Genomic DNA, 26,485 nt, shown 5'->3' on the forward strand with positions numbered 1-26,485 from the left:
AAACAAAGCCATGACTCAGCGAACTGATGAGTTAACTGGTGGGTGCCACGAAGCTTATTCGATAAGATCCTCTGTATTTCTGCAAACTTTCCTTTTTTTAAGATAATAGAAACACGTGTTTGTATATCCATTGCGTTGGGTACAATTTATTGTCCAAAAGAAAAGCATAGAGAAGCACTTTCGCGGGATATAAGCGTAATTTTAAAGATACCAATGAAATGAGAGGGGTGCTAGCAAGCTGTAAAATGAGACCTGAAGCACAAATGAATAATTTTTTATGTTACATAGACAAGTAACGAAATGTTCGAAATGTTTTTTGTATACATTGATATTTATCGTTATTTTGTATTAAAATTTCTAATGGAAAGACGAAAATAATTTATCATTTACGTTACAAACAGATTCTTGATCAGTTTTTGGGCTGCAGTATGTGATATTCTGTGCCAGCAGTCACAGCAGGTACATAAGGGTGATGGTGCAGCCTCCGAGCGTCCAGTGAGTTGTCTGCTGCTGGTTCCGTCGCCCCAGGTCCGGCGCCTGCTTCATCAGTCTCCATTCAGCTGCCTCAGCACAGCGTAGTACGAAAAAGACGCGTTCATCAGCTGCAACAATCCACCGCAGCGATGACTATTAGTCTACAGTGCACGATAAAACAGAGATTAACTTTTCTGAACGAGGTGTTGGAAACTTAAATCGATAATAAGAAGGACAAATACCTAAAGGAATTTTGTGTGGGTTACTGTCTGCTTAAAATCTTCACTGCGCAAATTTACTTGCTCGTACATGGATAAGAAGAACGAAGGGTGGATAATAAAAGGTGGATAGAAAGACCAGTTCAAGATTCGAAAGTTCATGACTTTTACAAACAAAAGGAGGGACAAGAACACAGATCATTTTACATCTGCGATCTGAAACAAACTGATGTCCGGAAGTTTGCACTGTAGGCACTGTAAAGATCGATTTACTCTTTTTTTTTCCGGACATCAACAGAACGTGACGGTAGGCGTCGCCACCGTCGAATAGCGCAGACACTTTTCCTAGCACAGTAACAGTAAAGAGACGCTATGATATTCCTTCGGCGATACAAAGTCCGAATATAGGTGTTGTGTACATAGTTCCGCGTGGTCAGCGCGTACACAACTTTCCCAACGAAGCCCGCCCCGCTAAGCACAACAGCGCAGGCGCAGCGCTCGTCCGTCTCCGCCTCCGCACTACGAGAAGGCGCTGTCTTAGAGACGGACCAAACTCTGCTTCCGCCGATCTGCGTATTAATATGTAACGCAGCCAATGAGATTGCTGCTAACGTAGAACCTTTTCGCCTCGCGGATCACACTCGCGCAGTGATACCTGAACGCTCGAGGTGTTATAACAAGTGTTCAGACCTCCGATTAGTTAGTCTGCATTAGTCTGCATTTGTCTGCACCAGTCTATAGTCAAGTTTCAGTCTACGCCTAATAAGATTACCATATTCCTGTACATAGCCATGAAGGGAGCCATGAAGGGACAGAGCATCGAGTGACATTATACTGAGTGCACTATCCGAAAATTACCTCGAGCAATTAAACAGAGAACCGACTCGTGGAGATAACATCTTGGACCTACTGATAACAAACAGACCCGAACTTTTCGACTCTGTATGTACAGAACAGGGAATCAGTGATCATAAGGCCGTTGCAGCATCCCTGAATATGGAAGTTAATAGGAATATAAAAAAAGGGAGGAAGGTTTATCTGTTTAGCAAGAGTAATAGAAGGCAGATTTCAGACTACCTAACAGATCAAAACGAAAATTTCTGTTCCGACACTGACAATGTTGAGTGTTTATGGAAAAAGTTCAAGGCAATCGTAAAATGCGTTTTAGACAGGTACGTGCCGAGTAAAACTGTGAGGGACGGGAAAAACCCACCGTGGTACAACAACAAAGTTAGGAAACTACTGCGAAAGCAAAGAGAGCTCCACTCCAAGTTTAAACGCAGCCAAAACCTCTCAGACAAACAGAAGCTAAACGATGTCAAAGTTAGCGTAAGGAGGGCTATGCGTGAAGCGTTCATTGAATTCGAAAGTAAAATTCTATGTACCGACTTGACAGAAAATCCTAGGAAGTTCTGGTCTTACGTTAAATCAGTAAGTGGATCAAAACAGTATATCCAGACACTCCGGGATGATGATGGCATTGAAACAGAGGATGACACGCGTATAGCTGAAATAGTAAACACCTTTTTTCAAAGCTGTTTCACAGAGGAAGACCGCACTGCAGTTCCTTCTCTAAATCCTCGCACAAACGAAAAAATGGCTGACATCGAAATAAGTGTCCAAGGAATAGAAAAGCAACTGGAATCACTCAATAGAGGAAAGTCCACTGGACCTGACGGGATACCAATTCGATTCTACACAGAGTACGCGAAAGAACTTGCCCCCCTTCTAACAGCCGTGTACCGCAAGTCTCTAGAGGAACGGAGGGTTCCAAATGATTGGAAAAGAGCACAGATAGTCCCAGTCTTCAAGAAGGGTCGTCGAGCAGATGCGCAAAACTATAGACCTATATCTCTTACGTCGATCTCTTGTAGAATTTTAGAACATGTTTTTTGCTCGCGTATCATGTCATTTCTGGAAACCCAGAATCTACTATGTAGGAATCAACATGGATTCCGGAAACAGCGATCGTGTGAGACCCAACTCGCTTTATTTATTCATGAGACCCAGAAAATATTAGATACAGGCTTCCAGGTAGATGCTATTTTTCTTGACTTCCGGAAGGCGTTCGATACAGTTCCGCACTGTCGCCTGATAAACAAAGTAAGAGCCTACGGAATATCAGACCAGCTGTGTGGCTGGATTGAAGAGTTTTTAGCAGACAGAACACAGCATGTTGTTATCAATGGAGAGACGTCTACAGACGTTAAAGTAACCTCTGGCGTGCCACAGGGGAGTGTTATGGGACCATTGCTTTTCACAATATATATAAATGACTTAGTAGATAGTGTAGGAAGTTCCATGCGGCTTTTCGCGGATGATGCTGTAGTATACAGAGAAGTTGCAGCATTAGAAAATTGTAGCGAAATGCAGGAAGATCTGCAGCGGATAGGCACTTGGTGCAGGGAGTGGCAACTGACCCTTAACATAGACAAATGTAATGTATTGCGAATACATAGAAAGAAGGATCCTTTATTGTATGATTATATGATAGCGGAACAAACACTGGTAGCAGTTACTTCTGTAAAATATCTGGGAGTATGCGTGCGGAACGATTTGAAGTGGAATGATCATATAAAATTAATTGTTGGTAAGGCGGGTACCAGGTTGAGATTCATTGGGAGAGTGCTTAGAAAATGTAGTCCATCAACAAAGGAGGTGGCTTACAAAACACTCGTTCGACCTATACTTGAGTATTGCTCATCAGTGTGGGATCCGTACCAGATCGGTCTGACGGAGGAGATAGAGAAGATCCAAAGAAGAGCGGCGCGTTTCGTCACAGGGTTATTTGGTAACCGTGATAGCGTTACGGAAATGTTTAATAAACTCAAGTGGCAGACTCTGCAAGAGAGGCGCTCTGCATCGCGGTGTAGCTTGCTCGCCAGGTTTCGAGAGGGTGCGTTTCTGGATGAGGTATCGAATATATTGCTTCCCCCTACTTATACCTCCCGAGGAGATCACGAATGTAAAATTAGAGAGATTAGAGCGCGCACGGAGGCTTTCAGACAGTCGTTCTTCCCGCGAACCATACGCGACTGGAACAGGAAAGGGAGGTAATGACAGTGGCACGTAAAGTGCCCTCCGCCACACACCGTTGGGTGGCTTGCGGAGTATCAATGTAGATGTAGATGTAGAAGATAAATGTACAGATACTTTGTCAAGTATCAGAGATATGTGAGAATAAGATTAACGTACCAAGACCAAAGGAACTTCAGATTGTCAATTGTAAACAGCATCCAGAATCAAGTTACGTAAAGTCTATGATTTTTATTGTTTTAATAAATGTATGTGAAAATTAATCAAGTTCTGTTTAAAGTTGGTCACCGTCAATCTGCTACTCTAAGCGTGCAAGTGGCATTTCTATCGTCTGACCTTACGGCAGAAGATAAACACGCCACGATAAGACCACGAGACATTTTGCTGACACTCGCCTACTTCGTTAGAGCGACAAGTGAAATAATCTGATGGTGTGTTTACCGAAGGTCTTACAGTACGCACACCACATTGACGACGAGGTACTAAGGAAACAGAAGATTTAAACACAATTATGACCACGTGTGAGCCTGAAATAAAATAGAATTACAGTGGACTTCGGGAAGCTACATACTTGCTGTTAACCTGCTCTCTTGCAGCTAAAATATCATTATTGCAGTAATCTAGTCGCATTTGGAATTTTCAGATAACCATGGACCTCACGGCGCAGATCGTAAACTTCATGGCACAAATGCAACAGACGCAACAGGCGTTGCTTACAAGAGTGGAACGTTTGGAGTCGCAGCCTGTCGTAGCGTCTCCGCTACAAATTAAACTTCCGCCACCACCTTTCGCAGTTTACAACAGCAAGGAAGAAGCGTGGCCGGACTATGCAGCACGCCTTGAACAGCACTTCCTCACACACCAGATATCAGGTTATGTAGAAAAAAGATCTTTTTTTTTTTTTTTGACAAATTGCGGCGCAGCTATCTACAACCTTCTCTTAAAAGTGAGTCCGACTTGTGAACCGACAAATTTGTCATTCCCAGCTATTACAGATTTGCTCGAAAAATACTTCGACAAGCAAACGCATGCCGCTGCTGCAAGGCATAAATTTTACTTATGCAAGAAAAAGCACAGCAGACATACACGGAATGGATTACACAGTTGCAAGGGTTAACTAGGAACTGCAAGTTTATTTGTGAAAACGAAAAGTGTAAAAAGTCCTATGCAGATTCTTTAATACGTGATATGCTCATAATGCATTCACCAGACGAGAATTTAAGGAAAGAGCTCCTTAGTTTAATCAATGCGTCCTTGCAAAATTGTTTACCGATCATTCGAGCACACGAACAAAGCCAGGCTTCTGTGTGTGTGGCACAAGACGACGGCTGTGACGTGTTCGCGACACAGGCACGCGACACGGAGCAACGCGGCCCGCGTACCCAAGGCCGTAAACTGGACAGCAAGGCTAGGCTCACGCAATCTAAGAACGGATCACAGAGACAATTGTTACTATCATAACACACATTTTCACTTTTGCAAACGAAAAGGGCACAAATCAGAAGTGTGTAATAAGAAAAGTGTACTGTCTAGAAATAAGTTTAGCAATAAGAAAGTGCTTAATTTTAAGAAGTATACCTCCAATGCGTGTGACGATATGAATAGGCAAGACTATCTGCAGGTTTCAAAAGTTAAACATAAAGTTAATGCTATTGTGCAAAACAGGAACAAATCTTTGTATGTCACATTACTGGTGAACAAAATACCTATCAAATTCCGGATTGAAACAGGATCGTCGATCTCTATCATAAATCTGCACTCACATAAACGACTAGGTTCTCCTAAATTGCAGCATTGTGAAAGCTCACTGTACAGCTACAGTAATGAACACATTCCAGTCAAAGGTGCACTGACGACGGAAGTAACTTACAAACAGTTTACCAAGACAGCTACTTTAGCAATAGTTAACACCCATAAGGCATCGAACTTGCTGGGTCTGGATCTCTTTAACGAATTAGGCTTCAAAATCCATGAAGCGAAACAGGTCACACATGAAGTTCCGAAAGGAAAATTACAAACAGTGTTGCAGAAGTACGACGATATTTTTTCCTCCGCGACAGGCAGTGTAACGGATTACCAGCCACACATTACGCTGACACCGAATGCAGTGCCGAAGTTTTGCAAAGGTAGAACTGTCCCTTACGCAATGAAAGAACGCGTAAAACAAGAACTTGACCGTTTAGAAGGCAATGGTATTATCGAACCAGTCACATGTAGCGCCTGGGCAACACCAATCGTTGTAATAGAAAAGCCAAGTGGGTCATTACGTATCTGTGGAGATTTCAAGAATACTGTCAATTCACAGTGCATTATAGATACATACCCCATTCCGAAACCGGAAGAACTGATGTATAAATTAGCAGGGGGTGTGTATTTCGCCAAACTGGATTTAAAGGATCCCTTTAGACAAAGATACACAAAAGTTTATGGTCATAAATACTCCATTTGGATTGTACAGATACAAGCGCTTACCATTTGGTATCGCAAGTGCACCAAGCATCTTTCAACGTTACTTGGAACAATTAATTAGAAACTGTCCTAACGCAGTTAACTATCTCGATGACATAATTGTCTCGGGAAAAACTCCACAAGATTTACTAGATAACCTGGAAGAACTGTTCAAGGTTCTCAGAAAGGACAATCACAGGTGCAACAAGGAAAAATGTATATTTTTTGTCAAAAAAATTTAGTATTTAGGACATTTATTGTCAAATAACGGAATCAGTCCGACAAAACAGCATATAGACGTAATACAGAAATTGCCTGTTCCGAAAGACTTGAAGCAACTAAGAGCTTTATTAGGCAGTGTTAATTATTACCGGAAATTCATACCGAAAGCGGCTGAAATTTCCGAACCGTTGCAGAGATTGCTTCGCAAAGGAGTCGCGTGGAATTGGTCCAAAGAATGCCAGCACGCATTCGACAAACTGAAACAAAGTTTAGTAGACGCAACATGTCTTACGACATATGACTCGCAAAAGTTGATCACTATTGCGGCGGACTCGTCAGATTACGGGATCAGTGCAGTCATGTCCCATAAACATCAAGGATTGAACAACCGATTGCATACGCGTCGAAAGCATTAAACTCAAGTCAACGAAACTATAGCAAAGTAGAAAAAGAGGCACTAGCAATTATCTTTGCAGTGAAGAAGTTTCATGACTACATATACGGACGAAAATTTATTCTGCTCACAGACCATAAGCCATTGGTGACAATATTCGGACCACATAATAGTGTATCCACTAAGACAGCAGAAGATAAACACGCCACGATAAGACCACGAGACATATTGCTGAGACTGGCCTACTTTGTCAGAGCGACAAGTCAAATAATCTGATGGTGTGTGTACCGAAGGTCTTACAGTACGCACACCACAATAGGTGTTACAAAAATCCATATTTTGAGATCAGAGCAAGGAAACCATGTCCAGTAAACGTGGGGTCTGAAATGCATACCTCAAGAGCTATCAGGACTTATTCATCTTCACTGCTGCGAAACACTTCTCCTGCGAGTTCTTTGCTATTGCATGCCACTTACAGAATGTAGTAAACAAATGACACATTCCTCTGCCATTGTGCCGGCCGCGGTGGCTGAGCGTTTCTAGGAGCTTCAGTCTGGAACCGCGCGACCGCTACGGTCGCAGGTTCGGCCCTGCCTCGAGCATGGATGTGTGTGATGTCCTTAGGTTAGTTAGGTTTAAGTAGTTCTAACTCTAAGGGAGCCATTTTTTTCTGCCATTGTTCATGGACACAGCATGCAGTAAACACCTGTTAGTGTTGTTAAACCATATTCACCTGCACTTACCGCGAACTGTGAAAAGTTTACAGTAACAACAGGTACAGACGTTCAGTGCGTGCTGTGTCCAGTACAGTAGTGGAGCACTGTGTCCTTATTTATTTCCTGCATTCTGTAGGTGGTTTGTAACAGCAAGTAGCTTCCAGTATAAGATATGTTTTTCACACTAGTGATGTACTAGGTCTGCACCTTAAAGCCCATGTACACTATAAATGTTTTATGTCCATACTACCAACTCTCAAAATATGAAAACCCTGTTTTTTTTAACACCCTGCAGTATCATAATTTAGGAACTAGGAATAATAAAGTTTATTAATGAGAAAAACACACGTTTCATGACGGTTTTATGACTGTTGTTCATAAAGTTTTATGTGTTAAACTCCTGAGAACCGAAACAACAGGAAAAGTATCGTCCAGACTTTTTAAAACATCCGCATTTATTTGATGATGAAAATATACGGGGTGTGGCATATTCCCAAACGTGGTAGTGTTGCTCAAAACTAGAAGAAACAGTCCTGTACTCAGATGTTCGGAAATCAATACTAGTGAGATATGGGTCAATCAGTTTTCTCATTCCGATCTGTGTGTTATGTAGAAGTAGACAATATATTATGCAGTGATGCTTGAGGCTACCATTCATTCTGATACATCCTCCATTCCTTTATCGCAGTTAAGCACGTACTATTTCAGATATACCTGGCTCCATTCGGATTGCGTCACATGCTTAGATCACACGCTCCTTTAACGTCTCCACATTTCCGATGGGTTGGGCATTCACCAATGCCTTTAAATGTCCCCATAGCCATAAATCCAATGAATTCAGGTCCGATGGGCGATGATTACCTCGTCGTCGAGGACCCGCAAGCCCCCCCCCCCTCCCCCCCCCCCCCAAAACTCACACACGACGCACACACACACACACACACACACACACACACACACACACAAGCGCTCGCGCGCGCGCGCTCGTCAGGTCCCGTGAACGTGGAGTCTATGCCAACGGAGATCCTCGACAAATTCATTCCCCATGAAACGTTGAGGTGTGGTGCTGTCGCACATTTCGTAGAAAACCGGGTGGTGTACCGTCATGCATAAACCATAGTCGTAGTCTTTCTGCACGAGAATGCTCTCCAATAGCGCTGGTAACTGATCGCGCAGAAAGCATTGATCCAAAGCCCCTGTTAATCTACACTCCTGGAAATGGAAAAAAGAACACATTGACACCGGTGTGTCAGACCCACCATACTTGCTCCGGACACTGCGAGAGGGCTGTACAAGCAATGATCACACGCACGGCACAGCGGACACACCAGGAACCGCGGTGTTGGCCGTCGAATGGCGCTAGCTGCGCAGCATTTGTGCACCGCCGCCGTCAGTGTCAGCCAGTTTGCCGTGGCATGCGGAGCTCCATCGCAGTCTTTAACACTGGTAGCATGCCGCGACAGCGTGGACGTGAACCGTATGTGCAGTTGACGGACTTTGAGCGAGGGCGTATAGTGGGCATGCGGGAGGCCGGGTGGACGTACCGCCGAATTGCTCAACGCGTGGGGCGTGAGGTCTCCACAGTACATCGATGTTGTCGCCAGTGGTCGGCGGAAGGTGCACGTGCCCGTCGACCTGGGACCGGACCGTAGCGACGCACGGATGCACGCCAAGACCGTAGGATCCTACGCAGTGCCGCACCGCCACTTCCCAGCAAATTAGGGACACTGTTGCTCCTGGGGTATCGGCGAGGACCATTCGCAACCGTCTCCATGAAGCTGGGCTACGGTCCCGCACACCGTTAGGCCGTCTTCCGCTCACGCCCCAACATCGTGCAGCCCGCCTCCAGTGGTGTCGCGACAGGCGTGAATGGAGGGACGAATGGAGACGTGTCGTCTTCAGCGATGAGAGTCGCTTCTGCCTTGGTGCCAATGATGGTCGTATGCGTGTTTGGCGCCGTGCAGTTGAGCGCCACAATCAGGACTGCATACGACCGAGGCACACAGGGCCAACACCCGGCATCATGGTGTGGGGAGCGATCTCCTACACTGGCCGTACACCACTGGTGATCGTCGAGGGGACACTGAATAGTGCACGGTACATCCAAACCGTCATCGAACCCAACGTTCTACCATTCCTAGACCGGAAAGGGAACTTGCTGTTCCAACAGGACAATGCACGTCCGCGTGTATCCCGTGCCACCCAACGTGCTCTAGAAGGTGTAAGTCAACTACCCTGGCCAGCAAGATCTCCGGATCTGTCCCCCATTGAGCATGTTTGGGACTGGATGAAGCGTCGTCTCACGCGGTCTGCACGTCCAGCACGAACGCTGGTCCAACTGAGGCGCCAGGTGGAAATGGCATGGCAAGCCGTTCCACAGGACTACATCCAGCATCTCTACGATCGTCTCCATGGGAGAATAGCAGCCTGCATTGCTGCGAAAGGTGGATATACACTGTACTAGTGCCGACATTGTGCATGCTCTGTAGCCTGTGTCTATGTGCCTGTGGTTCTGTCAGTGTGATCATGTGATGTATCTGACCCCAGGAATGTGTCAATAAAGTTTCCCCTTCCTGGGACAATGAATTCACGGTGTTCTTATTTCAATTTCCAGGAGTGTATTTGGTAAAGTGTGTGACCTCAAGCGTCTCTCACTTGCCCCTACATTGATATCGTTGTGATCCTGGTGCCTCACCTCCTTGTTTGTTCTAGGGTTTGCATCTGCCAACAAGTACCTATTGTAGTAATTTACAATCTCTTGTCAGTCCTACCTCTTCTCTAAGTACTTCGCATTACTCGTCATAAAAAGCGGCCCATACCTCAGCAGGTATTGGTTCTCTTACATATAATTAGGAAATTTCTCCAAGTTTCGTGCCTGTAGCAATATGTGACTTTTTTTCTTAGACTCTGTGTGTACATACAAACACGAGGGAATAAATAGCTCCTGTTTACGTTATCCATTGAGTTTTTTTTTCATAGTACCAAATAATCTGAAAAACAAAAGTTTTTTCTCCTTCAATAGAGCGCTCTATTATGAAAAAGATTATTTAATGGAAACTGCGTCATCAGTTTACGTTCTTATTTGCAGCGTACAGTGTAGGCTTTTTCTCTCTCCAGACATTGTAAACCGAAAATCATATTTTGCTTTCAGTTTTACTGTAAGGTGACTAAATCTTAGGAAGCATTCGATGTCACCTGGCGTTATTTAAAAATAAATTAAACTTTTTTGTAAGTAAGTGAATAGATAAAGTTGTCCTCATATCAGTCCCAATTTTATATGGAACTTTGATAAGAAGAAAAACACCATTGAGAATCGGAAACTGTTTCGAAGAATTGTACTCTTCACCTTGGTGTGTGCGCTGCAGATACGCTGAGACAGGTCCCCAACGTAGCATCACAACACAGACGGAGGAGCCTAGGACGTCAAGATACGTATAAGTGAAATAGTGTGGTGTAATCGATTGTAATGTTGTGCGATAACAGTTGGTGCAGGTAAACAAATAGGATAAAATAAGTTGCAGCTCAAAAGGAATATGGTAGGTCTATTATTTCATTTACTCACTTACCTACATCGACACTCAAGCGGTGCTCACCTTCATCTTGGAGGTAAGAAAGAGCTGATTATACGTCTCTTTAGCATAATACTTCTTCAAAATAGAAGATACAGGAGAACACTGTGAAAGTAATCTGTTGTAATTTGCGAGCTTACATAAATTATTTTTTTACATGTCTGTTACTCCTTCTTTGCTGCCATATCTGCACCCACTGATTTTCGGTAGAATCACTGCTGCTCCTGATACACTAGTTTGTCTTGGCTAAAAATTTTGAGGCGAGAAGTGACTCAGCCATGAGGACTGAGGGCACGGCCCACGTGCCTTATGAGTTAGAAGCCGAACACAACCCTTCACCTTCGTCTTACTCCCTTCGACTCTGTTCTGGAGTGAACCTGTGCTTTTGCATGTGTGTGATATAGTGTGTTAATGTGCATGGCTGCATTGCATTACTCTGAGAGAGATGGAAAATGATGTATGAAAGCAACGTATGGTATGTTTTCATGAAGTTATGCTGAGAATTGTACATAGCATTTCTCCATCCGTGTACTCTACAAGATAAGGTAATATTTTTCTGTAATTACTAACTTGGGTGGCATATTGGAAAAGTATTATTCCTTGGGTGTGGAAGCAGAAAGAACAGCAAAACGGTATTCGTGCTCACGATCACTGTGGAGCAGATTCCGTTTTGTTTACATGCTGTGCTTGATCGCAATCGAGTTTAAGCAAGCCGGTACTTTATTCGCCAAAGGTTTATTGCATTTTGTATAAGTGATTTCACGACGACGCTGAAGAGCAGATCTTTGTCTGATCGTCGCGTGTGTACTATGTGATTTACGTTACATTGAACTTATTGTTCCATGTTAAACACTTGCATTATTTGGGATTTAATAACCACAAGTAAAAAGAGAATCTCAAGTCTTTCTTTACATTCCGTTTCCTCGTCAGTTTAATTAAATGAAGTATACGCTACCATGATGGTGACGGTTGAGCAACTATGAGGCCTTACAGTATATAGCCTTGTACGGGAGTAATAAGATAAATGATTTTGTTCCTTCAGCTCAATCATTAGTTCGATGAGAACTACTTTTCAGACATTACGAACTGTTACTTAAATAAATTGTTTTCAGATATGAGAGGACGAATTTGCCTCGAGAATTCCAGATACGTCGTACTGATGCAATGATTTGTAGGGTAGTTATATTACCAGATCCTGACAGCAAAGTTTAATAAATTATAATTCAACCCACAATGATGTTTAGGTTCAAATGGCTCTGAGCACTATGGGACTTAACAGCTGTGGTCATCAGTCCCCTAGAACTTAGAACTACTTAAACCTAACTAACCTAAGGACATCACACACATCCATGCCCGAGGCAGGATTCGAACCTGCGACCGTAGCAGTCGCGCGGTTCCGGACTGAGCGCCTAGAACCGCGAGACCACCGCGGCCGGCATGATGTTTAGGTCTTACCTACAAAAGGGTGATCTAGGTTATGCTTGTGGGATCCAAGATTAGGTTCAGTGACGAGAAATTTGCTCAGTTTACAACAGTAAACCATTTCAGATGCCAAAAATATCCGCTGTGATAAGTCTGTATCGAATCATACCTGAAGGGCAGTAAGACTGCGTAATAATATTATCTTCTGGGGCTTTGGTCACACAACAGTTTCACGATAAAGAGAAATTAAAATTCACGTCTTCAGAGGGTATGTGAGATTATTTCAGTGACTAAAAAATAGAGTCAAATTTACAAATAACTTGGCACTATGATGATGCTTGGTTTTTGGGGCGCTCAACTGCGCGGTCATCAGCGCTCTTACAATGTACCAATCTTTACACAGTCCAATTGCATCCATGTTCACAAATGATGATGATATGATGGGGACAACACGAACACCTAGTCCCCAGGCAGAGAAAATCCCCAACCCAGCCGAGAATCGAACACGGGAACCTGTGATCCAGACGCAGCAACGCTAGCCACTAGACCACGAGCTGCGGACCTAGGTACTATGAACCTACTCGTATGACGTTGCATCCGCTCTGGCCTGGATGCACGCACTAAGGCGTCTGGGATGGGTATCATAAGGCCACTGTAGCCTCTCCTGAGGAAAGCTGACTCACGACTGTCCCAACTGGTCCGTGATATCTCGGATATTGGCGCTGGGAAACAGTTGATGTCCTGGCTAGTCACACATATGTTCTATCGGGGACCTTGTTGGCCACAGGAGTACGTAAACATTAGGCTGACAGTTCATAGACACACGTGCTATATGTGGAAGAGCTTTTTCCTGTCAAAATTGTGGCCAGAATACTGTCATATGAGAGGTAACACACGAGGACCAAGATGTCTGTGACACACCGTTGTGCTGTCAGATTTCTCTCATTCACTACCGGCCATGACCTGAAGTCTACTCGATGGCTCTCAAAACTACGATGCCAGGAGTAATGCCACTGTGCGTCTCCGAAACATTGGAAGGTTAGGATCTCTCCAAACGTCGCCAGCTTACTCGCTGATGATGGTGATTCATAATACAGAACCGCAAATCATCGAGATGCGATGCCATGCATAAGTGTCTATACTTCCTAGTCACGCACTACTTCAGATGCAGATCTTCATGCTGTGGTATTAATGGCAGCCTACACGTAGGACAGCAATTTCATAGTCAGGCTGCTGCTGGTCTCTGACGAATGGTAGGGGATGGCAGAGAATGTTGTAGGGAGATGGCAAATGGAGACCTGAAGAGATTAAGATGTGCTTGGTGCACATTATAGCGATTCTCCTTTAACGCCGAGTTTGCCTGTCGTTACGTCCCCCTGCAGTCCCACACACCCGAATGCCTCACAAATCTGGATATCGCACGATTGGATCAGCTGTCCTCATGAAGACCGGCAATGAGCTCTTTTTCAAACAGTATCAGTTTCTCACACGAGTACACAATATCTTCGTGTCCTTCACTGTGATCACTCAGCAAATGCCGTTGTTCATGCCCCTTGTAACAAAAATGTGCGGCAAAAATTCCTCACATGTGAACTAAGAAATTATGTGAATATGGGTCTGGAAACGATTTGTTTCCATGTCACAGCCCAGCTTCTCCAACGAGCTTCAATGAGAACATATTGTAAATTTGCACAATCGGCATGTATGCGCAGAGGTCAATCCTCAAGCAACTGTTGAAGCAAGTCATCAAGCAAGATTTTCTTTCAGTGTCTGGGCTGGCATTGTTGGTGACTGTTTGACAGGCCTTCACTTTCTGCCACCCACCCTCAACGGACAAAGTTATCATAATTTCGTAGAGAATGTGCTACCTGACATGTTAGCAGATGTGCTTTAGCTGTGCGACAAAACATGAACTTCATGCACGATGGAGCATCTCTTCATTACTGTGTTAAAATCCGTCGGCTTCTAAATAGGAGATTCGGTGACAGATGGATAGGTAGATATGGACCAATTGCCTGGCCTCCACGCTCTCCGGAGCTAAAACAGTTGGACATTTATTTGTAGGACATTTGAAATCTCTTGTGCATGGAACTCCAGCACAACATCTCCAACATGTCCGGAGTCTCCGTGCCCGTATTATGGAAGGCTGCGAAACCGTACGCAATACTCTGGGGATACATCAGCGCATCCGAGATTCGCTACGAAGGCACGTTGATACATGCATCTAACCCACGGAGGACATGTTTAACATCTCCTGTTAGAAGGAATTTCTTCTGTTATGCTGCTGCGTTCTGTTCGTGTGTGTTTCCCATGATCAGTGAGTTATAAAAAATTGGTTGTGACATGGAAAAAAGCGTTCCGAGACTGATGTCCATATAGGAATGAGTCCTGCAGTTTATGCCATACATTTTTATTACACCCTGTAAAACTCTACCACCTAGTGAGCACGATGTATGAGACAGGTGAAATACCTTCAGACTTCAAGAAGAATATAATAATTCAAATCCCAAAGAAAGCAGGTGTTGACAAATGTGAAAATTACGGACCTATCAGTTTAATAAGCCACAGCTGCAAAAACTAACACGAATTCTTGAATGGAAAAACGGGTAGAAGACGACCTCGGGGAAGATCAGTTTGGATTCCGTAGAAATGTTGGAACACGTTAGGCAATACTGAACCTACGACTTATCTTAGAAAATAGATTAAGGAAGGCAAACCTACGTTTCTAGCATTTGAAGACTTAGAGAAAGCTTTTGACAATGTTGACTGGAATATTCTCTTTCAAATTCTGAAGGTGGCAGGAGTAAAATACAGGGAGCGAAAGGTTGGGAAGGGAGTGAGACAGGGTTGTAGCCTATCCCCGATGTTATTCAATTTGTGTATTGAGCAAGCAGTAAAGGAAACAAAAGAAAAATTCGGAGTAGGAATTAAAGTCCATGGAGAAGAAATAAAAACTATGAGGTTCACCGATGAGATCGTAATTCTGTGAGAGACAGCAAAGGACTTGGAAGAGCAGTTGAACGGAATGGAGAGTGTCTTGAAAGGAGGATATAAGACGAACATCGACAAAAGCAAAACGAGGATAATGGAATGTAGTGGAATTGAATCGGGCGATGCTGCAGGAATTAGATTAGGAAATGAGACGCTTAAAGTAGTAAATGAGTTTTGCTATTTGGGGAGCAAAATGACTGATGATGGTCGAAGTAGAGAGGATATAAAGTGAAGACTGGCAATGGCAAGGAAAGTGTTTGTGAAGAAGAGAAATTTGTTAACATCGAGTATAGATTTAAGTGTCAGGAAGTCGCTTCTGAAAGTATTCGTATGGAGTGTAGCCATGTATGGAAGTGAAACGTGGACGATAAATCGTTTAGACAAGAAGAGAACAGAAGCTTTCCAAATATGGTGCTGTAGAAGAACGCTGAGGATTAGATGGGTAGATCACACAATTAATGAGTAGGTATTGAATAGAATTGGAGAGAAGAGAAATTTGTGGCATAACTTGACTAGAAGAAGGGATCGGTTGGTAGGGCATATTCTGAGACATCAAAGGATCGCCAATTAGGTATTGGAGGGCAGTGTAGAGGGTAAAAATCGTAGAGGGAGACCAAGAGATGAATACACTAAGCAGATTCAGAAGGATGTAGGCTGCAGTGCATACTGGGAGATGAAGAAGCTTGCACAGGATAGAGTAGCATGGAGAGCTGCATCAAACCAGTCTGTGGACTGAAGACCACAACAACAACAACAACAACATATACCTAGAAGACGTGGTAAGAAAACTGGATAAGAAACAAGATTAATACACTCCAGTGACTGTTCTACCTAGCACAGGGAATTGCAAGTCCAACCATTTACATCACCTTCGAAATTATGCACGTGTGTGAAGTTACACTGACATGCTATCATGTCTTCTGAGTGGTACCTTCTTGTCATACAGTGAAGTATGGCCCCTTTTGTGGAAGAACACTCGGTGGAAAAACTGTCCAGTCGTCATAGAACATCTGCATTGTCGCACAAAAGCAAAGCCAAATTATAAAGACTAGCGATATGGGATAGCACTACAGTAACATGTGCGGCTGTGGGGATACTATGTCAACTTCCAGTGCTCACCACCAACGTCACCGTGCTTTCTTCCTGAGGTATCTTGACGTTGACGTCGTGTACTACCCAGTCCCATACCACTTATGGCCTGTGTGAATACCGTCATTTGAAACACATTGGGGAATGTCTACAGTTTTGAGCCGTCAAGTGTGAACTCATCTTAAGGGGAGGTTTACTATCTTTTGGTTCAATAATCATTTTTTTTTAAATTGCATTTTTAGATCCATAAAAGTGTTTACAATCCACCCCTGAAACGGTTTTTCCGTATAAGGAACGGAAATATTTGTTATTCGCGGTTGAACAAAAAATGCACCTGCCTGAAATCGGCCTTTTTCACGTACCAGTTTTTCGGGAATTTCGACTTTGTAGCCGCGAAAAATTATTCTTTGTGCTTGCCCATGACTAAACCTGATGAAGTGATCAAGCAGCTTACGACGTACTACGGCTTGGAAATCTCACGGCATTCCAGTTCGGTGGAACAGATGAAGAAGGCAATTCGGGCAACGTATTTCTACAAGTGTTCGACGGATGACCACCCACAACACCAAAATTGTCCGGCTGGGGAAACTAGTTGGTGCAAGCGGCGCATTGCAGAGGCTACCGGACATCTGGACGAATGTCTCAACACGACCAGCCGCTCTCCAAAAAATTCAAAAAGTGATTCATCCGATCTGCGAGGCCCGTTCGGAGGACGATTTATTGTACCGGTGCTTGGGAGGAAACATACAAAATTCAAATGAAAGTTTGAACGCTTGTGGTTGGAAGTTTGCCCCCAAGCAATTGCATTCTGGTGCGAAGACTGTGGAGATTGCGACTTTCCTGGCAGTGAGCCTCTTTAATGAGGGGTATTCAGCAATTATGAAGGCGATGACAACGATGGACGTCACCTTGGTACTCTATCCAACGCAGTTCCCCAAGCATTCGGACGGCAACCGGATTCAAGAGGCCGAAAACCGCTTGTTACCGGCAGTACGAGCGGCTCTGGAGCGGCGCAGGATTGCCCAGATCTAGCATAACGCCCTCTATGAGGAAGAGGAAGGACTAGTTTATGGACCCGGAATAGGAGATTGAACCTAAGTTGCGTAATATTGACTTTATATGTAGTCAAAACTTCAAAGGCGTTTTTCTCGAAAGACTTTTTTTTTATCGCGTGGTATGGTAACTTCAAATATTCTGAACCAACTGGCATGATTTTTTGTTTCCGACGAAGTTAACTAAATTGTCTAGGAGTTTACCAGTTTTATTCCGATCCATCAACTGTAAATATTTTTACTTGGCCGACGAAGTCGAAAAACCGAGCGAGGTGGCGCAGTGGTTAGCACACTGGACTCACATTCGGTAGGACGACGGTTCAATCCCGCGTCTAGCCATCCTGATTTAGGTTTTCTGTCATTTCCCTAAATCGCTCCAGGCAAATGCCGGGATGGTTCCTTTGAAAGGGCACGGCCGACTTCCTTCCCCGTCCTTCCTAACCCAATGAGACCGATGACCTCGTTGTTTGGTCTCTTCCCATAAAAAACAACAACAACAAGATGTCGAAAAATCGATGAAAAAACCCTTTTCTTCAAATGGACGCCATTTTGTTTCCTATGGTCCAAATAACTTAAGCGAGGTACAACTCCTAAAGAATCTTATATACTTTGCTAAAGTTGACTCAATTTTGATTTCAGACGAGCCGGCTGACCTGTGACATACCGCGCATGGAGGCCTACATAGAAATTTTATTTCGTTCCGACGGCACTTCCGCCTTCGCTCTTCGACTTTGTAGAGGAAATATCAATAAACATTTTGACCAAATTTGACATTGGTATCTATAACACATCCTGAGAAAAATATTCTCAAAGAACGTGCTTTTTTCGGGCCAAAGATAGTAAACGTCCCGTTAAGTTAGAGGTAGCGGACGAGCGGAAGAGGCGCACCACGCACCATCAGAAAGGTGTCCCTAGAGATGGTGTAGAACTTGCTGGCGGTGAGCCGCAGCGGGCGATGGGCGCGGCAGAGGAAGACGCGCAGCTGGCCGCGCAGGCGGCGCGAGGCGGCCGTCCAGTCGCTGCTGTAGGCGGATTCCTGCAGGCGCTCGCTCTGCAACACAACACAGCACAGCACGGCCGCTGCTGAGTCTACACGTCACGCACAGAGCACGCGACTGACAAGGGAACCTCCCCATCGCACCCCCCTCAGATTTAGTTATAAGTTGGCACAGTGGATAGGCCTTGAAAAAGTGAACACAGATCAATCGAGAAAACAGGAAGAAGTTCTGTGGAACTATGAAAAAATAAGCAAAATATACAAACTGAGTAGTCCATGGGCAACATAGGCAACATTAAGGGGGATGTGAGCACAGGAGCGTCGTGGTCCCGTGGTTAGCGTGAGCGGCTGCGGCATGAGAGGTCCTTGATTAAAGTCTTCCTTCGAGTGATAATTTTAATTTTTTATTTTCAGACAATTATCAAAGTTCAGGCACTCACACATAATCAACTTCGCTCTCCGAAATTCTAGGACATGTTCAGATTTGCTTGGACATATGCAGCATTTGACGGTCTACACACGAAAAAAAATTGAAAACGTTAAAAACATATGTTTTGACGGAGCACAGAGAAAACTGTGCGACTGTGAAACTGTTGCATTCATTTGTTGCAGTTTATGTGACACACTCTTATGTTTCCATCACTTTTTTGGAAGTGATTATCACATCCACAAGAAAACCTAAATCGGGCAAGGTAGAAGAATCTTTTTACCCATTCGCCAAGTGTGCAAGTTAGGTGGGTCGACAACATATTCCTGTCATGTGACGCACATGCCGTCACTAGTGTCGTATAGAACATATCAGACGTGTTTTCCTGTGGAGGAATCGGTTGACCTATGACCTTGCGATCAAATATTTTCGGTTCCCATTGGAGAAGCACGTCCTTTTGTCTACTAATCGTCTTGCGGTGCGGTCGCAACACACAGACACTAAACTTATTACAGTGAACAGAGACATCAATGAACGAAAGGACAGATCATAACTTTGCAAAAATGAAGTAAGTAAAATTTCCGCTCGAGGGAAGACTTGAACCAAGGAACTCTTGCTCCACAGCTGCTCACGCTAAGCACGGGACCACGTCGCGCCCACGTTCACATCTTCCTTGATGTGGCCCATGTTGCTCATGGGCTACTCAGTTTGTATATTTTGCTTATTTTTTCATAGTTCCACACAACTTCTTCCTGTTTTCTCGATTGATCTGTGTTCAGTTTTTCAAGGCCTATCCACTGTGCCAAATTATAACTAAATCTAAGGGTGGTGCGATGGGGAGGTTCCCTTGTGAGTAGCCTGTTTGCGTCACCAACGCAGGCTACGTAAGTTAATTACGAAAAATACACTACTGGCCATTGCTACACCACGAAGATGACGCGCAACAGACGCGAAATTTAACCGACAGGAAGAAGATGCTGTGATATGCAAATCATTAGCTTTTCAGAGCATTCACACAAGGCTGGCGCCGGTGGCGACACCTGCAACGTGCTGACATGAGGAAAGTTTCCAACCGATTTCTCATACACAAACAGCAGTTCACCAGCGTTGCCTGGTGAAACGTTGTTGTGATGCCTCGTGTAAAGAGGAGAAATGCGTACCATCACGTTTCCGACTTTGACAAAGGTCGGATTGTAGCCTATCGCGATTGCGGTTTGTCGTATAGCGACATTGCTGCTCGCGTTGGTCGACATCCAGTGACTGTTAGCAGAATAAGGAATCGGTGGGTTCAGGAGCGTAATACGGAACGCCGTGCTGGATCCCGACGGCCTCGTATTACTAGCAGTCGAGTTGACAGACATCTTATCCGCATGGCTGCAACGGATCGTGCAGCCACATCTCGATCCCTGAGTCAACAGATGGGGACGTTTGCAAGACAACAACCATCTGCACGAATAGTTCGACGACGTTTGCAGCAGCATGGACTATCAGCTTGGAGACCATGGCTGCGGTTACCCTTGACGCTGCATCACAGACAGGAGCGCCTGCGAAGGTGTACTCGACGGCGAACCTGGCAGCACGAATGGCAAAGCGTCAATTTTTTCGGATTAATCTAGGTTCTGTTTACAGCATCATGATGATCGCATCCGCGTTTGGCGACATCGCGGTGAACGCACATTGGAAGCGTGTATTCGTTATCGCCATAGTGGCGTATCACCTGGCGTGATGGTATGGGGTGCCATTGGTTACACGTCTCGGTCACCTCTTTTTCGCATTGACGGCACTTTGAACAGTGAATGTTACATTTCCGATGTGTTACGACCCGTGGCTCTACCCTTCATTCGATCCCTGCGAAACCCTACATTTCAGCAGGATAATGCACGACTGCATGTTGCAGGTCCTGTACGGGCCTTCCTGGATACAGAAAATGTTCGACTGCTGCCCTGGCCAGCACATTCTCCGGATATCAAACCAATTTAAAGCGTCTGGTCAATGGTGGCCGAGCAACTGGTTCATCACAATATGCCAGTCACTACTCTTGATGAACTGTGGTATCGTGGTGAAGCTGCATGGGCAGCTGTACCTGTACACGCCATCAAAGCTCTGTTTGACTCAATGTCCAGGCGTATCAAGGCCATTATTACGGCCAGGGGTGGTTGTTCTGTACTGATTTCTCAGGATCTATGCACCCAAATTGCGTGAAAATGTAATCACATGTCAGTTCTAGTATAATAAATCTGTCCAATGAATTACCCCTTTATCATCTGCATTTCTTCTTGGTGTAGCAATTTTAATGGCCAGTAGTGTACGTCATGGCTCAGAAGTTGCAATACGACTTTAGCTTCGATTATACCATCGTCTTCTTGTCGGCTGAAGTAGGTCAACGTGGGTTGCTGGAGGAAGCCACTGTCGTGATATATCGAGAAGCATTATGAATATATTACTGGACAGAACGAACTGCAGGCCCTCCAGAAGTGCTAGCTAATTATATTTTTAGGAAGTGCAAGACTCGCAGTTTGCTAAAACAAACCATAAACGAACCACAGGCCCGCCAGGAGTGCTAGCTAATTATCTTTTTAAGGAAGTGGAGCTTGCCAAAACGAACCTTAATGCACAGAGTGCAATAACTTGAAATGTGAGGTTATAGAAACTAATACTTAGAACAAATTGTATAGGAGTTACATGTCACGTCAAGGCAACATGCCGACACTCTATAGGGCATGTTGGGTTATAAAAGCGGTAAGTGAGCGAGCGTTATCCTGTTGGAAAACACGCCCTGAAATGCTGCTCATGACTGGCAGATGGAATTACTAGACTGGAGTACAATTTTACAATAAAGGGTGCGTGGTATAACCACGAGAGTGCTCGTGCTGTCATACGAAATGTCACCCCTGACCACAACTCTAGGTGCAGGTTCAGCGAGTCTAGCATGCAGACAGGTTGGTTGCAGGGCCTCACTGGCCTCCGTCTAACCAACAAACGGCCATCACGGGCCAGGGGGCAGAATGGGCTTTCATCAGACAACACAACAGATGTCCATTCTGCCCTGCAATGAGCTCTCGCTTTACACCACTGAAGTTGCAAGTGGAGGTGGTTTGACTTCAGTGGAATTCTCGCTACAGCACGTCTGACTCGGAGCTGTCCTTGAAGTAACCGATTTGTAACAATTCGCTGTGTCACTATGTTGCCAAATGCTGCAGAAGCGGTACGATGCAACAGAGCCATACGCCAAACACGATTTTCTTCGCTCTCGGTAATGCCACGTGGCCGTCCAGAGCCCGGTCATCCTGCGACCGTACATTCCCGTGTCAACATGTACAGTAATTACATTCCTGCCAAGAGTTTCTGCAGTGTCGCAGAAGGAATATTCAGTTTCTCGTAGCCCTGTTACACGACCTGTTTCAAACTCAGGGACTTGTTTGTAATGGCGTCTTTGTCGACTTAAAGGTATTCTTGACTAACATCAACTCACCAAGTCCAGTTTCAAGGGTAACAACGCTCACGACCGTTCCAGCAAACCTGATGTGCATCCTCATAGCGCCGCTGCTAGCGTCACTCTTACGCGACTGTAGCGAAATGTGAAGAGACATCATCTTTCAGATGCAGAAATGCGTCTGAACAACTTCCGTTCACGTCGCACATCTCCTTCTTGGCGTTGTCATTTTTTTGCATCAGTTTATTTGAACTTAGAAAGTGATTATAAGATGGATATTCGACATGCAATCCGTAATTGGAAGAAAATACAATGGAAGTGTATTAGACGCGAAGACAATGATACAACAAATCGCCAGGTAAATCGTAAAGAAGTGAAAGAGTACCATACCAGAGAATTATGTGATCGATTCAAAGTAAAAATAATCAATATGAATAGAGAGAGCTTAGTACAGCTTCATGCAGTCATTGCTAAAAATTAATGTATAACTATAAGTTTCCAGAGAGATTTGTTACGTAGATTTACGATCAGAAGAGAGGCTTCTTTTTCAAAATGTGGTATTAGTAAAACTATACAGTACTGTGGAACAGTGTGCAGACTCACCTCTGTGAGGATATCGTGGCCCAGCCAGCAGTAGAGTAGCAGCTGCTCCGATATTGCGGACAGGTACGACCCGTACTTGAACAGCCACTCCGAATCCGTCTTCTGTGTACACAACAGTTTCCATTACACAGTGTTACATGACAGTCACTATAATATTGCTCAACCTTTCGTTATATTAAGAGGCAGTGTACTAGACATACCTCAGAAAATCCATATTACTAAACCGCTGAAATGATGCCCGGTCATTAATCTCTGTTGCAGTTTGCCTATAGAGCAACTTCCAGGCGCAGCAAAAATTTGTCAGTATTTCATATAATTACTAACTGAATTTAAAAATTTAAAATACTATCGTGCTATACTCTTTAAGAGATATAATCTGACGTTAATGATTTAACGCAGTAAGTCAAGTATTAAATTAGAAACTGTTGCACCTATCTTGAAGCTGCTTAACTCACCGCGCGCAAATTACCCAGATAATATTCACCAAGTATTTTAGAATGAGATCACCTGGTGATTCTCAATAAATTTTGTATTTAATTGCAAACCTTTTCCGAGCATTTTCTGACTGACACCAACAAATTAAATGAAAAAAAAAATAATTTACTACAACATTTCTCTGTTTGCGCAGCAATACTTAAACATCAGGCTTGACGTTTGAATTTATTACTTCTTTACTACTAATTCTACTCGCAACGTATTTTGTAGACAGTATCCACAAACGTCCTTGAACGTACCTGTAAAATCGTATCACTGTAAGACACCATAGTTCAGGACATATGACGTCATGAACATTGAGATGCATGAAATACTAGACTTTTGCGTCTTCAGCCAAGAAGGTTTATTTACTTAACGTCAACTCTTTAAGACATTAACTCATTTGTAAAATAATCACATATCACATACATTGGAGATTGATTCTTTAAATAATCGAGAGTGTGGGTTGGTGGTACGTTATAAACGTAAACAATGTGTACTGATCATTTTGTCCAAATTTTTCTGTGACTTAGAGCATCCGCAACTGACTTTCCGTGCTGGTTGCCTCATAGCTGGTGTACTTTGGACGTCGTCATCGTGACATGTAATGAAGATCATGTATAGTTTTAACCTGTTGACTTACTACTTTCATACGAATGTTATTTTCAAACACTGTCTCTCTTTATGACGTAGTATTTAGGATTTATTTGTATCTACCTGCTGTTTAGTCTGGTTTCTCCTCTCTCTTATATCCTTTGTTCCTTATAGTTACAACAGCGTTTTCTGCATCGCCAGTGTGTTCTGAGCACTCCAGCTGACAACAGGCTTCTTCTGTGTAGGTTTCGTATGTATGTCGGCATATAGTATACTTATGACTAGTTGTTATGTAAGATTATTCACGATTACACTAGACATAGCTGCTAGTTATTTATTTAAATCCATTTGGTGCCTGTCTTTTATAGTCAGTTGTGAAACATTTAGGGTAGCCAAAGGCACGAAACTGACTGTGTGAAAAATATTTGTTGCAACTGACGCTGTCACTCAATAAAAATGTGTGTTGACATGAATTTCATTTGTAATATAATCATAACTGAATTTTATACATTCATTCATTCATTTATCTACTTTTTCTTACAAAAGTATGCCCATAAAGCTCTTACGTACAGCTAATCTGGCTTACTTCATATTTTTCGTTACGATATACTTGCTATAAAAGGTGCTACACTTAGTATGGAACTAGCCACTGGCCCCGGCTTCACGTGGGTAACACAAAGTATCAGTGGTCGGACGACTTGTCTGCCGTAGCGGTAATCAGTTACATACACAAACCTTCCTCGTGGATCAGTTTATCTATTAGTGAAAACAGTATCAAAATTCCTACAGTAATTCCAGAGTTTAGCCTTCATATAAAGTTACGAAAAGGCAGCAGAATACTTTAATTTAGAAATACGTACAGATCTAGCATTTTAAATAGTTTTCTTGCATGTTTGGTATAAAATAACAGCTACTACAGAAAAATATAAATGACAGTTTTGCGGGAGAAACACCCAATAAATTCATTTGTCTGGCATTCAAATAATATTTCAGCACTTTACTTTCAGTTTTCATTGGCTTTCAGGGTTCCTAACATACTCAGTAAAAACAGAATCCATACAGAGTCGCTTTTGTCCCTCTGTCTGTCTGTTTTGCCGACTGTTCAAAGCCATTTTTTCTCAGGAACGAGTAGACATATTAAGTAAAAGTTTATGTGACAAGTAAGATGTACAGTTGCTTCGCAGTGTAATGAATACAAGCGCCTAAGTCAATGTAATCCAAATAAACGGCCACTCAAATCACATATTTTCATAACAGATAACTTGTTCGTAAAGGTTTCTCAGTACAAGTAAAGACAAAATTCCCAAATTGTTAATTTGTAATTATATCACACGAAAATTTTTTTTGTCATTTGTTATCCGACTGTGTGGCTGTCTCTCTGTCTATTAAGACCCTTCTCACGATCAGCTAGACGTATCAAATTGCAATGTACGTCACATAATTAGGCCTACAGCCACTTGGTGATATGAAAATATTGAAGTTCTAAGTGAATGCAGTCAAAAGGTACGGCCATTCATGTCACATGCTTTGACACTTTCAGACTCAATCGTTGAAAGCTGTAGGGCACTTCCCCTTGATGTAGAATCATGAAATTTGGCAAGAAGAAAGGTTTAACAGTATAAGTAAAGGGGAAAAAAACAGAAAATCTTTAATTTATAATTATATCACACGAAAAGAGTATTTCTTTTGTTGTCCGTCTTCAGACTTGAAACTAAAACATTCTCCTAAGTATATGAAATCTATTCCCAGTTGCCAATATGAACAACTGTCAGCTGTATAAGGGAATGACGACAATGGAAATTTGTGCCGGACGAGGGGTCGAAAATGGTTCAAATGGCTCTGTGCACCATGCGACTTAACTTCTGAGGTCATCAGTCGCCTAGAACTTCGGACTAATTAAACCTAACCAATCGAAGGACATCACACACAGCCGGCCGAAGTGGCCGTGCGGTTAAAGGCGCTGCAGTCTGGAACCGCAAGACCGCTCCGGTCGCAGGTTCGAATCCTGCCTCGGGCATGGATGTTTGTGATGTCCTTAGGTTAGTTAGGTTTAAGTAGTTCTAAGTTCTAGGGGACTAATGACCTCAGCAGTTGAGTCCCATAGTGCTTAGAGCCATTTGAACCTTTGAACATCACACACATCCATGCCCGAGGCAGGATTCGAACCTGCGACCGTAGCGGTCGCTCGGTTCCAGACTGTAGCGCCTAGAACTGCACGGCCACCCCGGCCGGACGAGGGGTCAAACTCGGTTTTCCCGCTTTACGTGAGTGATTGCCTTAACAGTTTCGGCTATCCGTGCATGACTTACGACCAGACCCAAACTGC

At 43.6% G+C, this 26,485-nt stretch overlaps 1 protein-coding gene across 1 annotated transcript in view; it reads right to left on the bottom strand.

Moving 5' to 3' along the window:
• Window positions 1-450: 450 nt before the first annotated feature.
• LOC126481779 (odorant receptor 83a-like) overlaps window positions 451-26,485 on the bottom strand; it is a 74,534-nt gene continuing 48,499 nt past the window's right edge. Inside the window, exons 5-7 of the mRNA XM_050105734.1 lie at window positions 23,092-23,193; window positions 18,520-18,682; window positions 451-602 (exon numbers count right to left, since the gene is read on the bottom strand). Coding sequence (XP_049961691.1) covers window positions 451-602; window positions 18,520-18,682; window positions 23,092-23,193 — 417 coding nt within the window. The remainder of the gene's footprint in view (window positions 603-18,519; window positions 18,683-23,091; window positions 23,194-26,485) is intronic.

The sequence above is a fragment of the Schistocerca serialis genome, chromosome 5 (assembly GCF_023864345.2).
Source record: "Schistocerca serialis cubense isolate TAMUIC-IGC-003099 chromosome 5, iqSchSeri2.2, whole genome shotgun sequence".
NCBI classification, from domain to species: domain Eukaryota; kingdom Metazoa; phylum Arthropoda; class Insecta; order Orthoptera; family Acrididae; genus Schistocerca; species Schistocerca serialis.